The sequence below is a fragment of the Oryx dammah genome, unplaced genomic scaffold, assembly GCF_014754425.2.
Source record: "Oryx dammah isolate SB20612 unplaced genomic scaffold, SCBI_Odam_1.1 HiC_scaffold_10, whole genome shotgun sequence".
NCBI lineage: Eukaryota > Metazoa > Chordata > Mammalia > Artiodactyla > Bovidae > Oryx > Oryx dammah.
In genome coordinates this window covers 71859684-71876777 of record NW_024070194.1, presented here as the reverse complement: position 1 = coordinate 71876777, position 17094 = coordinate 71859684, and the positions used below count along the sequence as shown (strand labels likewise).

Sequence of the window (17094 nt, the reverse complement as noted above, 5' to 3'; positions counted from 1 at the left end):
CTGAGTCCAGTGGGTCAGTCACTCCAGGCTTTACTTTGGTCTTCCTAGTCTCAGAAGGGAAAATAGATTGTTTGATTTTCAGTCTTAATCCAACCCTGACTCTTCTTTTAAAACCCCATCGACATCTTAGATTTTTAAAATATTTATTTACATATTTAGGGTGCACTGGGTCTCAGTTGCCACATATAGCATCTAGTTCCCCAATCAAGGAGCATGAAGCCTTAGCCACTGGACCACAAGAGAGATTCCTAATACTACATTTTTAAAACTATCATATCCAGCTTGCTGTCCTTTATCACTCCATCCTGATGCTGACAATGCTCTCTTCACTTACAGTGATTCTATAGTGGACACAGCATTTTCATTCCCTTTTCAATGAGATCCTAAGATAATCATTATTTTAATGTACCAGTTTTCTAAAACAAATCTTTTTCCCTATTAACTTGTGTGAACAGAGATCATGGGAGAAGCAGTCTGGCTGTTTAGGTGTACTCCCTTCCTCCTCCACTCTCTCCATCTGGTGTCTGGGTTGCACCTTGTTCACCTGAATCCCTTCCCAAACATTCTTATTCGTCTTGTAGTCCTCAAGTTCAGCTTCATCCACGGATTCCAATTTCGAACCATGCTTTGAATCTATTGATCTTTCCTTGGTCACCTTTTTTTTTTTTTTGTCTTCACTGTTTTCTATGTTGTCTTCAGATTTGAGATGGTGTGTCAGCACACTGTCCTACATCTTCTAAATCTGGAAATTCTTTCCTCCATTTAGGGCAATGGATTTCAACTTTGAGTGTTTGTGGCACTCTGAAATAAAACACTTGCCCTGTCACTCAAGGGGATTTAAAAGGTTGAGGCCATGGCAACTGTATCACGAGAAGAGCCACGAGAATTACTGCCACAGTGTAAGGTCACCACGCTAGCGTGTCATTCTGCAAAGCTGCCTGCTCTGTGGGTGGGACAGTTTATTGCATGTATAAGTACCTAAGTTTATGGCATATGTAATAATCCTAAGTTTTGGGCAGGCTTCAGTAAAGAGGCAGTCTTCTCCACAGTGGCCTGACTTCACCTTAGATGCATAGTTAACCTGTGACACGATAAACATGTGTGTGAGCGCCCTGGCAGGACGGAAGGAGCGCTCCTGTTCCTTTGCACTTGGGAGACGGCTGCCCTTGCAGCTCCTGCTGTCACTCATCTGCAGCCCCCACGGGCGGCCGAGCAGCTCCTCCAGGCCTGTGACCCTTTGCTGCAGCTTCTCCCGCCTTTGGGCCAGGTGTGTCCAGCTCCAGGATGAGGAGTCTCAGAGGGAAGATGAAGGACCCACATGGGTTCCAGCTCTGCCTCTTGGCTCCCAGGGGGCTCTTGCTTCCCCCTGGTTTACGTCCGTCTTCCCACCAGACCATGACCTGGAGGCTCCGGCTTCAGATGCAGAAAGGACAGCTCACCTAGACAGTAACTGGCTCCCACAGCAGTCCAAGGTGGTTCTGCTCCTCCTAGATCCTTAGGACCACAGTCCTGACCGATCCAGTCTCAGAATATCTCCCACAGTTGGTTACCAGTTACAACAGGGAAAATGGTAACTACCTTGAAGAAGGCTGACAGCTACCACCTGAACCAAATGATCAGACATAACATCACAGGGACTTCCCCCTGGTGGTCTAGTGGCTATGACACTGTATCTCCAATGCAGGGGGCCTAGGTTCGATCCCTGGTCAGGTAACTACATCCTGCATGCTGCAACTAAGACTCGGTGTGGTCAAATAAATAAAATATTAAATAAAAAGAAGTAATATCACCAACATGGGGATATACAGCTGTCATATGCCTCCTGATCTGATTCACTGCCAAGGACACAGGATCACATCTGTGGTCTCCCTCCCCCAAATCCATAACCTGAATCTAACCATGAGGAAACATACAGAATGTTCGACTGAAAAAGGCTAAAGAGATAACTAAATGTTACACGTGGTCCTAGATTAGATCCAGAATTAGGAAGAAGACAGCTAAAAGGACATTAATGGGACAACTGACGAAATTTGAAAAAATGGACCCTGTATTAGATAATATTATTATGCCGAGATTAAATGTCCTAATTTTGATAGTCATACTGTGATCTGGTAAGAGTGTTGTGTTTCAGGAAGGTATGTAATAAAATGTGTTCCTAGGAAATATACACTGAAATATTTAGGCATAAATATTTCAAGCATAATGTGGCAAACAGTTTAGATGCTTCAGAAGAAGTACCTGTAATATAAATATGCAAATGTACATATATTTAGAGAGAGGGGGAAACAGTAAATAAAATGGTGGTCCAGTGGTCAGGAACCTGCTTTGCAGTGCAGGGGACACGGGTTTGATCCCTGGTTGGGGAACTAAGATCCCACATGGCATGGAGCATTCAAGTCCACGTGCCACAACCAGAGAGTCTGTGCGCCACAATCTTGCATGACGCAACTAAGACCCGACAAAGCACGTGAACAGATTTGAAAAAAATAAAATGGGGCAAAATATAAACAGTTGGCAAAGATGGGTAAAAAGTATTCAGAAGGGCTTTGTACTGTCTTTACAACTTCCTGGTGAGTTGGAGGTTGTATCGGAATAAATAAAAGTAAAAAATAAGTAAGCATCCAAATAATCACTAGCTGAGTAGTGCCTGGGGCCCTTTCCTTGAGATTTCCTCTTAAAGGAAACTCTAGGAGCCCTCTACAGCTCAGACCACGATTACATTTTGGTCAGGAAAATCTTTGGTTATTTCCCTCATCGTGATTTTCATGGTGCTGACTGCCCCTCATTACCTCTCTTCGCACCTTTTAGAGTTTCTTCCTCATTTCTCCGGGGGCCAGTAGTGGTGCCTCCACTCTTTCTACACTTGGTCACCTTTTTATTTTTTTTTTTAATGTTTATTTCGCTGCTCTGGGTCTTTTTAAAATTTTGCTTATGCTATTTCTTTATTTTTGGCTGTGCGAGGTCTTCGTTGCTGCGTGGGCTCTTCTCTAGTCGTGGTGATCGGGGGTGACTCTAGTCATGGTGCTCGCGGCCTCTCTTGTTGCTCTCGGGTGCGAGAGCCTCAATAGTTCCTGCTCCAGAGCACAAGCTCAACAGTTGTGGTGCACAGGCTTAGTTGCTCTGCAGCATACGGGATCTTCCCGGGTCAGGGGTCGAAACCAAGTCTCTGGCACTGGCAGGCAGATTCTTTGCCACTGAGCCACCAGGGAAGCCCTGCTCTGGGTCTTAGCTGGAGCATGTGGAATCTTTTAGTTGCAGCTTGCAGGCTGCAGCCAAGAGTTGTACGTTGTCCCTGATGGGAGTGAGTGTTCGTCTCCATCAGGGCCACACTGGAGGCCTTGCTCTGCCTCGTCAGCTCTGCTCTTTACTGCCTTTACCTTCCTCTTCTACCCTCCTTGTCAGTGCTTCTCAGATGTGCACCAGAACCGTCTGGAGGGCCTGTGACAACACAGGGTACAGCGCCCTCTTCTTGGAACTCCTGAGTCAGCAGGTCCTGGGCAGGAGCCAAGCATCTCACTTCCTAAACTCAACCCTAACAAGCTCCAGGTGATGACGATGCTGCTGGCCCAGGGACCATGCCCTCTGCTATTTACAGGTGTAGGAGAGCCTCGGCATCACAGCAAGTTACTTTTCAGCATGAAAACGCTTGCTCTTACTTTTTCAGGTCATGGTCTTGGTTCCATCAGTGAGGATGTCTTTTACAGTTCTTCCTGGTGTGCTCTTCTGAATGTATAATATTTTTTCATTGAATCTAATTCTCCCCCACCTCCAGTTCAAAAATGTTCTGTGGGTGTGTGTGTGTCTAGCTTGACAGTACCACACCACAAAATCTTAAATTAAATCTCAGATTTTTGCTACCAAAATCCTAAATCTGTACCTGTGGGGCATTGCTATACATGAACAGAGCTGGGGAAGTATTTAGAAGTGGACGGGTAGGTTGAGTGGAGAGGAATGACCATAAAACTCAACCCTGGAAGCATTTGACCATGACCAGCATGGATAGTCCCATAAAAACACTAGACTCTGTTCTATGATAAAGTGTTCCTTCCTTCTGTGGGAGCCTGAATGGACCTTGGACCTTTGGACCTCTAGGGTACATTACTGATGGCTGGACGGTCTCTCCAGTCACAGAGGAGTTAACTTCAGAGAATACAGCAGATGGGAGAGGGCTCGGCAAAGATGGGATTTGGTTGACAAGAGTGTATTTAGCTGGTTTCTTTCCTTATGCCAAGTCTGGTCTCTGGAGCTGAACCACCATTGTCTTGGCCTTGGGAGAGTCTGTAATGTCAGAGTCGAGTGCTGAGCCTCTCTGCCAGAGGTTGTTCTGAAACCTTAGAAGGGAGGAGACTCAGAACTCTCGCCTCACCCCAAACACCAAACACATAGTGATTCTCAGGTCCTCAGAATTGCAAAGGCAACGTGCTCAAAGCTGTGCCTGTCTTTTTGTGACCAGCCTATTTCACTTAAAGTGCTTCCCTGGTGGCTCAGATGGTAAAGAATCTGCCTACAGTGCAGGAGACCTGGGTTTGATCCCTAGGTGGGGAAGATCCCTTGGAGGAGGGCATGGCAACCCACTCCAGTATTCTTGCCTGGAGAATTCCACGGACAAAGGAGCCTGGTGGGCTGCAGTCCATGGTGTCACAAACAGTGAACATGACTGAGTGACTAACATACTATTTCATTTAGCATAATCAATATTGTAGCATATTTCAAAACCTCCTTCCTTTTTAAGGCTAAATATTGCACTGTATGTATAGACCACATTTTGATTGTCATTCATCTGCTGATGGACACTTGTGTTGCTTCCACGATTTACTTGCTGTGAGTAATGCTGCTATGATCATAGGTGCACAAATATCTCTTTAAGACTCTACTTTCTTATCTTTGTTCCCCTGTATATAATGTATCTTTATTCTTTGGATCATGACTTTCTCTCTCTCCTTATTTTTCAGCAGTCTGAATATGATGTGTCTGGCATGAGATTATTTCAAGGGAGTGGCATTTATCCTGCTTGGTGTTCTCTCAGCTTCCTGCATCTGTAATTGAATATCTTTTATAAATTTGGAGAAATTCTCAACTATTATCTCTTCAAATATTTCTTCTGCTCCATTCTCTTTTGTTTCTGGAGCTCTGATTCCACATATATTAAACCACTTCCTACTGTACCACAGCTCTTGGATATTCTGTTCTGTGTCTTTGTTTTTCCTCTCATGCTTGCTCTTTGTCCTGCTGTTAGAGTAATTTGTACTGACCTACCTTCAAGTTTACTGATTCTTCTCTTGGCTTTATCAAGTACTCTGATAAGCTTGTTAAAGGCTTGCTTCATCTCTATTGTTTTTAAAATTTTTCTAACATTACCATTTGAGACTTTCTCATGACTTCCATTTCTCAGCTGAAATCCCCCCTTTACTCATGAATGCTGTCTATCTTTTTCACCTGAGCCTTTAACATGCTAATGATATTGAGCTGGCAAAAGGCTCCTTTGGTTTTTTCCGTAAGATGGCTCTCATAGATCTTAGTTGTCTTTGACTTCATTGGAAACAATTTTGTTAGATTGTATTGTGGCAACTATCATACCAGCATACATTTTTAAAAGCTTATCAAAATTGGTGAATTTGTATGTAGCCATTTTAAATATTGAAGATGGAAGAAAAAAGCAACATGTGTGGCATATTGCGCATTATTATTTCAGGAAAGGTAAAAACACAACTGCAATGCAGAAAAATATCTGTGCCGTGTATGGAGACCATGCTGTGACTAATCGAACATGTCAAAGGTGGTTTGCAAAGTTTCATGCTGGAGATTTCTCACCGGATGACACTCCATGGTTGAGGAGACCAGTTGAAGTTGATAGTAGTCAAATTGAGACATTAATTGAGAACAATCAATTAATTGTTATATCATGCAGGAGATTGCCGACATACTCAAAGTATCCAAACCAAGGGCTGAAGATCCTGTACACCAGGTTGCTTATATTCATCGCTTTGATGTTTGGGTTCCACAAAGTTAAGCTAAAAAAAAACAAACCAAAAAACCTTCTTGACTGTATTTCTACATGCGACTCTCCACTTAAATGTAATATCTTCCATTTTTAAAACAAATTGTGACAGGTGATGAAAAGTGGACACTGTACAATAATGCAGAATGGAAAAGATAGTGGGCCAGGTGCAGTGAACCACCAACAACCATACCAAAGGCCGATCTTCATCCAAAGAAGGTGATGTTGTGTATATGGTGGGATTGGAAGGGAGTCCTCTAGTATGAACTCCTTCTGGAAAACCAAACAATTAATTCCAACAAATACAGCTCCTAATTAGACCAACTGAAAGCAGCACTCAACGAAAAGCATCCAGAATTAGTCAACAGAAAACACATATACACCAGGATAACGCCAGATCACGTGTTTGATACCCAGGCAAAAACTCTTGCAGTTTGACTGGAAAGTTCTGATTCATCTGCCATATATACCAGACACTGCACCTTTAGATGTCCATTTATTTCAGTCTTTACAAATTAATGGAAAACTTTCAATTCCCTGGAAGACTGTATAAGGCACTTGGAACAGTTATTTACTCAAAAAGATACAACGTTTTGGGAAGATGGAATTATGAAGTTGCCTGAAAAAAATGGCAGAAGGTAGTGGAACAAAACAGTGAATACACTGTTGAATAAAGTTCTTGGTAAAAAAAAAAAAGAAAGAAAGAAAAGAAAGCTCTTGGTGGAAATGAAAAATGTGTCTTTTATTTTTACTTAAGAAACTGAAGGAACTTTTTGGCCAACCCAACAGTTCCGTTAACTTCCAGTCTGATAGTTTCAATTTCTGGGTCATCGGTGAGACTTGTTTATTGCTTTTGATCCCTGGGTCGGGAAGATCCCCTGGAGGAGGAAATGGCACCCCACTCCAGTACTGTTGCTTGGAAAATCCCATGGACGGAGGAACCTGGTAGGCTGTAGTCCATGGGGTCCCAAAGAGTCGGACACGACTGAGCAACTTCACTTTCACTTCACAGTGGGACTTTTCTGTTGTTTCGACACACAGACATACAGTATGTTGAGATATATATTTTTGTATGTCTCAATTTTTGATTGACTGCTTAACCATATTTGTAGAACTGAGATAAACAGTATTTATACCTCAAACTGTGAACACTTCTAATGCTAAACTGATGATGTGGGGAAGGTTGAGTCAGTCAAATCAGTTGTTGAATTGGATTTAGATTTTGTTGTTGCTGTGGTTACCTTCAGACTAGCATTGGCTTCAAATTCCCCCAGTTTTTTTTTTTTTTTTTAAGTGGGGGGTCGGGGATGGGGCAGGGCGGGGGCTGTGCTGGCCTTCGCTGCAGTGAGCAGGGTCTCCTCTCCAGTTGCTGTGTGCGGGCTTCTCACTGCAGTGGCATCTCTCGTTGCAGAGGATGGCTCCAGGGCACACACAGGTTTCAGCAGTTGCTGCTCCCAGGCTCGAGCGCACAGGCTCAGTAGTCGCAGCACACACATTTGGTTGCTCTGTGGCATGTGGGATGTTCCCGCGCAGGGATCGAACCTGTGTCCTCTGCATTGGCAGGTGAAGTCTTTACCACTGTGCCACCAGGAAAGCCCTCTTTTAGTCTTTTCTTGTGCTTAGGGTGAACTTGAGTGAACTCTGGGAGATAACGGAGGGCAGAGGATCCTGGCGTGCTGCAATCCATGGGGCTGCAGTCAGACACCGCGTAGTGACTCAGCAACAAGTGCTTCGAGTGGGGGCTGGAGTGGCGGGGGGGGGGGGTTTTCTCAGGGTTCCTGCTCCACCCTCATCTTCAGTCCTTTTCTGTTTATCTAAACCACAGGGGTTATCTCTCCACATTCCTGCCCACCCCGCCCTGGGCTGTTGATGGCTGCGCTTGTGACTTGGCGTTTGCTTGCCTGGATGGGATGGGGTCAGGGGAAGCTGCCTCTTGTCCTGGTCCAGCCTCAGTCTTAGGCAGGCCCGCTGTGCCTGGCGCCCAGGCTTGCAGCTTTCAGTCATCTTGCCTTTTCCTTTCCTGGCAGCCAACCGCTCCCTCGTTATCTTTAACAGGGTTTGTACATGTAAAAGCTTCCCCCACCTCCTCCAGCAATAGCAGTAGTGGGCCTCCCGTGGTGTTGGTATAGGATCCGTACCCAGGACCAAGTGTACGTGGGGTTATTTAGGGACTTAACATTCTGTTCCATTGATATATTTGTCTGTTTGTTCATCTAGACATCCAGTACCTTGCTGTCTTGATTATTGTAGCTTTACTGTTGAAGTCAGGTAGTGTAAATCCTCTGACTTTGTTAATCATTTTCAAAGTTGACTTTGGTCCTTTCCTGGGTTATCGAATCAGTGTATCAATTTCTAACTGGAAAAAAAAAAGCCTGCTGAAAGTTTGATTGGAATTGCATTAAATTTATAGATCAAGTTGGTGAAGAACTGACATCTTAATAGTACTGAATCTTCTCAATACCCATAAACACAGTCTTTCTTGATTTATTTAAGTCTTCAGTAATTTATCTCAGAAGTGTTTTCTAGTTTTCAGTGTGTCAATTTTGTACATCTTTTGTCAAGGTATCCCTAAGTACTTCATATTTTTACTACAACACAAATGACATTATGTTTATTTCAGTTTTTAACGGTTGCTAGTATTTTGTATATTGACGTTTGTAAATTGATTGTATACTCCACAACTTTGCTCAACTCAACTCATTCCATTAGCATTTTTGTAGATTCCATGGGATTTTCTATGCAGGTGGTTCCATAGAAATTTCATGAGTCCATTTCATTTACAATGTTGTCTTACTAAATATAACACTTTGTTGTATTATTGCAATGTTTGCTTTCAGATCTGTAGTATATGTCTTTACTTCATCACAGCTCACCCACAGGTGAAATCATACTACTTCACATGTGTAGTATAAGAACCTTGAACAATATACTTTCATTTCTCTCCATCCAGCCTTTTGCTATTCTGTCAAATGTTTTGCTTCTCCTTATAAACACCACAATACATTATTATTTTTTTTACTTTAAACAGCTGATTACATATTTCATTGGCTATGGATTTTAGTAGATGTTTTCTATGTATTATTATCATTTCTGGGTGTTTTGTTTCCAGCAGAGTTTTTCAGAATGTCTACTCTGTCATTTTACTGAAAAAGGAAGTTTACTTTCCACTGTGAACAGTGTGTGTGTGTGTGTGTGTGTACGCGTGCATGCTTAGCCTCTCAGTTGTGTCAAATACTTTGCAACCCCATGGACTGTAGCCCGGAAGGCTCCTGTGTCCATGGGATTTCCCAGGCAAGAATACTGGAGTAGGTTGCCATTCCCATCTCCAGGGGATCTTCTCAACCCAGGGATCGAACCTGTGTCTCCCACATTGCAGGCAGATTCTTTACCACTGAGCCACCTGTGCAGCCAATCAACCACATATTGGTCAGTAACTCACTTTACAAAGCTAGACTTTCACAAGTGCAATGGAGGTAACACATTTGATTGTGTCAATAATCTTCATCTCAGAGGCCTTAGTCACACCTTTTGATACTTCAATTATAATTTCTCTTCTCATAACATTGTTCTCTAGATAAGCAAATCTCACCTTGTTGACAACACTGTAAGCTCCTGAATACAGTTCTCCGGTTCTCTTATTACAGGAGCTAAGCCCAGTATGTGATGGGTGTTTTCTGAAGTTAGTTTTTAGCTTATGAATCTATAGAATGGAATGGATGAAGTAATGGAAATGGGAGAAAATGTAAGATGCTTGGATTTTCAAAACTCTTAAGTAGGCAAAAAATATACCTAACAAGTCCTAACCGATTGTTTAAATGAAGTCACCAAAATATTTGTGTAGGACCACACCTCTTTCTACTTCCCAGAACCTGTGAATCAGACTTTTTTCTATCATGAGTAAGTAACCCTGGCCTACTCTCGAATCCAGAGTTCAAGAGTAGCAGGCTCCTCCCATTCTGTAAGAAAAGTCAGAATCCATTTCAATATTTTCTGCCTCTTATTCTGCTGTTGAAACGCCTATAGCACGCTGACTGTGGTGGGATACCAAGACGTATAGGATATGATCTCTGCCCTCGTGCTCATTGTGACACTGATGTAGCCAATGCACAAAAGCCTTTCTGTGTTTTCAGTAATCCATTTTCCCTCTTTATTCTGGCTCAAGCACCAGCCAAGCCAACACACACTTTCCTCTTGGCACTCAGTGTAAGTACCCACTACACCCAGGTCATGCCTTTAACTCATCAACTCTCTTCTCTCTCAGGCGCGTTAACTGAGCCTCCCAGTCTACCTTTTGCATGGTAGGTAGACTCATCATCATTCAAGTCCTTAAATTACGACTTCTGAAAGCTTGGGAGACTTGAGTGGCTGTAGGTTGAAGGATGAACAAAAGGGAAAGAATGAAATACATTCTATACTCGAAGGACTCAGGAGGAAATCTGCCCCCCTCCACCCCCTGCCTTACCAACACCGCCTTGATTCAGGGTTTCATCACCACTTACTGGAACTATTGCAAAAGTCTCCAGCTTAGCTTCCTGCCTCCAGACTCTCTTGCCTACAGTTTATTCTCCACATTCTTGACAAGAGTAACCCTTACACCACATGCATGCATGCTAAATCACTTTAGTCATGCCCAACTCTTTGTGACCCTGTGGACTGTAGCCCACCAGGCTCCTCTCTCCATGGGATTTCCCAGGCAAGAATGCTGGATTGGGTTGCTATATTCTCTTCCAGGGGATCTTCCTGACCCAAGGATTAAACCTGGGTCTCCCACGTTGCAGGCAGATTCTTTACCATCTGAGCCACTAGAGAAGTCCAACTCTTCCACCATACAGCTCCAGTAATATCCCCCTGGACCCAGCCCTTAATTACCTTCCCACTATGCAGGAGAAAATCATCCTTCCAAGTAGCAACATTCAAATAACATCAATCATGTTTAATAAGTAACATGGATATGATTCCAAGAGTATGTACTAGGGGACTTTATACATGTATTTACTTAGTTATGTGCTACTGGGTAAAATCAGTTTGGTAGAAGTGATCTAGCCCAATACAAGTTAGCTGGAGTGATGATTTTATTGAAAAATAATATCCTCAAGTGTTTCTGCCATTTAAAAAAGACTTTGAGGGCTTTCCCCTTGCCTTATTTGTTCTGTGTAGCTAATTTTTATCCAACTTATTTTACTCTATGCTGTTTAGAATATCAGAGATTTTGAAACAACTTGAATATCCATCCTTTGGCAGGTAACAGAAGCCTACCAACAACTCTAACAATAAGGAATTATTTAAAGAAGTCATAAAGGATTATAAAATATATCTATATAGTGCAGTTATATGCAGTGACTTTAAAGAGCCCGATTTTGAGCAATCTGCAAAATTTATAAAGCCACAAAAACATTGCGAAACAAGATTGGTTATAATTAATTAAAGATGAACCAGAAAAAAACTCCAAAATTCTAGCTGTTTTTTGCGTTACTTCTTGTCTAGTTTTATTTTTTCCTTTCATTACAAAAGCAATGCAAATTACATCAGAAAGACAAGAAAAGGCAGACAACTACACAGACACAGACGCATATACACACAACCTATCATCTCTCAACTCTAGATCTTTAGTAAAGGCTGAATCATACAATGCATACTGTTTGAAAGCAACCCTATTATATTTATGCAGTCCTCCACTGTTGGGCATTCAGGTTGATTTCAACAAATCCATATTTTGTACATTTAAGTTTGCATCACTTTTTTGCCATCAGTAGCAGCACAAAGCAAAAATGAGATAAAAATGATTTGATAAAAGTTTTAGCAAAACTCCCCAGATGTCTGAAAAATGGCTTATTAATTTAAAAAATGTTTAAAGACATAAGGTGTACAACCACCCTTAGGCACACCAGCACCCTGCATAACAAAACCCAAGCTGGTAAGCAGAGATATTCATCTTCAAACAAATCATCGTCGTCTCCAGCTGCTTTGGGCAAATCACCTGAAGCCTCACAGGTTACTAGGGTCTTTAAGAGGCGGCCTGGCCAAGATGATGCGTTCCCCTTCAGATCAGGCCTCCCGAATCAGAACAGATGACAGCAACTCGCTTTGTCTATTAGCACTGAAAACTAGCGGGAACAGATCTGAAACTATCATTTACCCAGCTAGTTGTAAGGAAGGAGCTGCTCTGTACCAGATCAGGATCACACTGCCAAGTAGCAAATCTAATCATCTGTGTCCACTTCCCTTCTCAGTTCACTTAAAAACATCAGGTACCCTTTGTTCTCTTAGCTATTCATCCATTTCTACACCAGTAGAACACGTCCTGGCGGCTACCCAGGTGGCGTTAGTGGTAAAGAGCCCGCCTGCCAATTCAGACCTGGGTTCGATCCCCGGAGGAGGGCATGGCTGTCCACTCCAGTATTCTTGCCTGGAAAATCCCACGGACAGAGGAGCCTGGCGTGGTTCATTCCAAGGAGCCGCAAAGAGTCGAACACAACTGAAGCTCTTAGCATGCACACTCTCCTGATTACTGCAACTTTATAAGTCTTCAAATCAGAAGTGCTGATCCTCCAGCTGAGTTGTCTTTCAAAGCTGTTTGATTGTACTAGGTCTTTTGCATTTCCCATCTCGATTTTGCAACCAGCCTATCATTTTGTATAAGAAAGCCTGCTGGAAGTTTTGTCCGGGGAGAACTGATACCTTAGCAGTATTGACTTGTCCAGTCCATGAACTTGACACACCTCCATTTGTTTAGATCTTTAACTTCTCTCAGCACTGCTTTGTGGGTTTTAGTGTACAGTCTTTCTCTCTCTCTCTCTTTTTTTTTGGTCAGAGTTATCCCTAACTTTCTGATGCTATTGCAAATGATATTGTTATTTAAAAAATTCAGTTTCCAATTAGTCATTGCTAATGTATAGAAATATAAGTGATTTTCATGTAGTGATGTTTTGTCTACAGCAACCAATATATACAAACGGCTGATGCTGCGAAGAGGTGTAAGAGCAATTCAGCAGAGATCATCTTCTCAACAAACGGTGCTGGAAAAATTGGATAGGCACATTTGGTTGGAAAACCAAACAAATACAAAATTTTCAACCCATATTTCACATTATATGAAAAATTAATTCAAAATGCATCACAGACATCAATAAAACCTAAACTATAAAACTTCTAGAAGTAAACATAGAAGAAAACCTTTGTAACCTTGACTTAAGCAAATATTTCTTAGATATGACACTAAAAGCACAATACAGAAGAACAAATTAATAAGCTGAACTTCATCAAAATTAAAAATGTCTTCTCTTCATCAAACACTGTTATGAAAATGAAGAGAGAAGTCACAGACTCTGAAAATTCTTTTTTGCAAATCATATATCCAGAAAGGACTTATACCCAGAAAATATAAAGAACTCTCAAAACTCAATAATAATTCAATAACTCAATTTTTTAAAGGGCAGAATGCTTAACTAGACACTTTACCCAAAGAAGACAGATTGATGGCAAAGAAGCACAAGAAGAGATGCTCAATATCATTAATTATTAGGAAAAGGCAAATTAAAACTATGAAAGACAACTACACATCTACCAGAATGGGAACGATTAAAGAGAAAGACTGATCACACACACGCAGTTGTTTTCTTCTGGTAACTATGTGAGCTGATGATGAATGTGGTAATCTTATTGTGGTAATCATTTCACAATATATACACGTATCAGATCATCACTTTGTATACCTTGTCTGTGTGGTCAGTTGCTCAGTTGTTCTGATTCTGCGACCTCATGCCCTGTAGCCCACCAGGCTCCTCTCTGTCCATGGGATTCTCCAGGCAAGAATACAGGAGTGGGTAGCCATTCCTCCTCCAGGGGATCTTTCTGACCCAGGGATCAAACCTGTGTCTCTGGTATCGGCAGGTGGGTTGTTTATCACTGTGCCATCTGGGAAGCCCTTTGTACAGCTTAAACTTGCACAATATTATATATCAATTACATATACCTCAGTAAAACTGGAAAAAAATTAAAAGTTAACGAAAAAAGACTGGCCATACCAAGTGCCAGCAAGGATGGAGACGAAGTGGAACTCTTGCCCACTGCTGGTGGGAATGTAAATGAGTACAATTACTTTAGAAAACAGATGGGCTGTTACTTTAAACAGTAAGCATACACATGTCACGTTATCCAGCCATTCACTCCCAGCCATTTTCTCTACCCAAGTGAAATGAAAACCTCTGTCCACACAAAAACCTATATGGAAATGTTCATAATAGTTTTATATTTAAAAGTCAAAACCAGAAACAACCCCCAAAACGTCCAGCAACAAAACGGATGGATAAAAAACTACAACACCCATGCATTAGAACAGTTCTCAGTAATAAAGAAGAATGGATTGCTTGATGTAAGTTACCAGCTGGAGAATTCTCAGGATAATTAAGTGAAAGGAACACAGGACATGAGGAAGCTTCTGAGAGTGATGATTATATTTACTCTCGTGACGGTGGTGATGGTTTCCTGACTTTACATTTACCTCTAAACTTATCAAATTGTGCAGTTTATATGTGCACTGTTTATTATCTGTCAACCACCCCCCAAGAGAGCTGTTTAGGAAAAACTAAGAACCATCAGGAGCTAAGAGATGGAAGCCGTGCCTCTGCGAGGTCAAAGAGCTGCTGGAGCTGAAGAGCTTCAGGGAGCTTGCCTGCAGTCTGATCTGCCCTGGGAGGTACACCGCTCTGGGTTTTCCTGGGTTCTGACTAAGGCTGCATTTCACTTTCACATCGTCCAGTAGACTTGCCCCCATTGTTCTCCCCTGGGTCACGCGGGACACTGGCTAGGCAGGTGGGAGGAACTGATATCATCCACATAACTCGGATTCTCAGATATGGGGGGAAAATCCATAGTCTCAGGAGAAGAAAACCTCAGGAGAGCCAAAAGAGCTAGGGGATTCTCAGCAGGCTAGCCGGCCGCCACTGTGGGTGGATCCTCCAATGGAGGACGGGCCGACCGACCCGACTGCTATGAGGAGCGTTGCCTTAAACACACACACGTGCACAGACAGATCGCGGGATTACTCTCCTCTGGAGAGTCCATGGATGGCCTTTGGGGGCCCCTTAACCCCAAAACTATACGCAGGTTTTGTTAAGTTTGTGCGTTCGTGTGTTTTTCAGAGGAGAGGGTTTGTAGCTTTCATCAGACCCTCGCAGCTCCGTGACTGCAAACTGATTAAGGCGCGCCCACGCGGATAAACGCGGACACATCCCTGCTTTCTCCTCCCTCTTGTCCAGCTCCTGGGACGAAAACCCACCACCAGCAGGACACTCATTTGAGTCTGCCCAGTGAGTTGACAGCTCTGTATCTAAAATTCCTCCTGAACACACACACACCCAGCCATCCTTCCACTTCGTTTTTCCCGGTTTGTCTGGGAGCGCGCCTTCCGGACTGCGGCCCCCACCCCCGCGCGCCCTCAGGGTTTCCTAACGCTGAGACTTCCCAGCTGTTGCCAGCGCCCCCAGGTGTGCAACCTGCCTGACGTTTTCTCTCCTCTGGGGCGCACGCGGTCCGCACCCCGTCGTACCGCCGCCCACCCGTATAAGCTGCTTTGGTCGAGGGGAGGGACCCCCGCGAGGACTGCGGGCTGTTGAACGCTCTCTCTGCTTTCTTCGCGGGGCTCACGCATTTCTCGAAATCGCTGTAAAGCTCCCAAGTGGAGCTCTTGCGGCACACCCTGGCTTCTTCCCTTTGCCTCGGAAATTGGGGAAAACGTAGAATGAAAAGCCCGGCGACTCGCTGCCTGCCTTGAGTGGCCAGGCGAGCGGGGCCCGCAGCCCGTGGTCCCCGCGTCCCTCCACGTGTCCCCGGCGCGCGGGGCGCACCCTCGTGCTGGGGGCCACCCCGCGCCCGCCCGCCAGCCTCCCTGTCCGCCCACTAGCCGCAAGCGCCCTACCCGGCGTGGCCGGCGATCCGAGCAGCAGCAGCAGCAGCAGCCCCAGCGCGGGGAGGGCTCCGGCCCCGCGGCCCCTGAGCGGCCCGGACATGGCCGGACTTCGGCCGCGCCCCCGCCGGCCGCCTCCTGGGCTCGCCCCGGCCGGGACGCCCCGCCGCCGGCGCGCTCAGATGCCCACGGCCTGGGGGAGGCGGCCGGCTGCAGCTCCGGACCGGCCGCCCCGCGAGCCGCATTCGCTTTCGCTTTTGCTTTAGCCCCCGAGGGCTGGAGAGAGGTGAGAAGCGGTGACAGTTCCGTGACTCAGCATCCCCGCCCCCTCCCCTGGAAAAAACCCCGGCGGCGCCGTGACCCCCGCGCCGCCACCGGGTTCCCGCAGCGCCGCCGGCCGCGCCGGGACGAGGACCGGACTGTGCCCCTCGGAGGCCCGGAGTCCTCGCCGGCTGTGCCCTCCAGCCGCTGGTGTCCCCAGCGGTTCATTCCGTCGCGTGTCCCCGCGCAGAGGGAGTGGGAGAAACCGACTCGTTCCCGTAAACACTGCCGGTGGGCGTCACACCTGGCTTCGGCTCCACGCGGTCACGTCCCCTGGCTTGTGGGCGTCTGTCGCCCTGACTTAGACGGCCTGGACCTTGGGCTGCCGGCGAACGAGGGGCCCCACGCCCTGCCGGTCCGGGCCCGTGACGCTGGGTGACAACTGGGCTGTCGCCCGGCGCGGCTGGCTTGGTCACCTGCCCTGTGCGTCCAGGCCCAGAGCTGGCGCGCAGCCCGAGCCGCCTGACCCAACGCTCCCCCACTCCTAGCACTGGCGCTCCTTAGTCTTGCTGCATCTTTCTTCCCCAAGAACATTTCAGCTATTTAAAGGGGGCTCGGGAGAGAAGACCGACCGTGGTTCCCCTCTGTGCCTTATTCCTGCATTAGAGGAATTCGCCTAGCCTACCATCCCTGCTGCTGGGCAGGCAGTTTGCTTTCTTGGGATCTCCAGTTAAGCTGGACAGTACTGAGAAGCAGGTGCGCTATGAGAAAGCTCTCGGTGCCCAATCGGAAACCCCCAGTTTGGGAAGTGAAATGAGGCCGCCGCGGCGTCTCTGGTCTGGGCCTCCCTCCATTCTCCAAGCGCTAACATCCTGAATAACTCACTCGGCACACAGTAAACTGTCAGAAATGCCAACCGCAGCCCTTCCTC

The 17094-nt window shown here is 45.2% G+C and overlaps 1 protein-coding gene across 6 annotated transcripts in view; it reads right to left on the bottom strand.

Moving 5' to 3' along the window:
- Positions 1–16204, bottom strand: part of IL15RA (interleukin 15 receptor subunit alpha) — a 36367-nt gene extending 20163 nt beyond the window's left edge. For 4 of the 6 annotated variants that reach the window (XM_040248260.1, XM_040248261.1, XM_040248265.1 and 1 more), the window contains exon 1: positions 15915–16201. In XM_040248260.1, the coding sequence (XP_040104194.1) occupies positions 15915–16005 (91 nt within the window). In that variant the 5' untranslated portion in view covers positions 16006–16201. Of the gene's footprint in view, positions 1–15914 lie in introns of all 6 variants that reach the window. The other 2 variants (XM_040248263.1, XM_040248264.1) reach the window with 2 other exon arrangements.
- Positions 16205–17094: the final 890 nt, after the last annotated feature.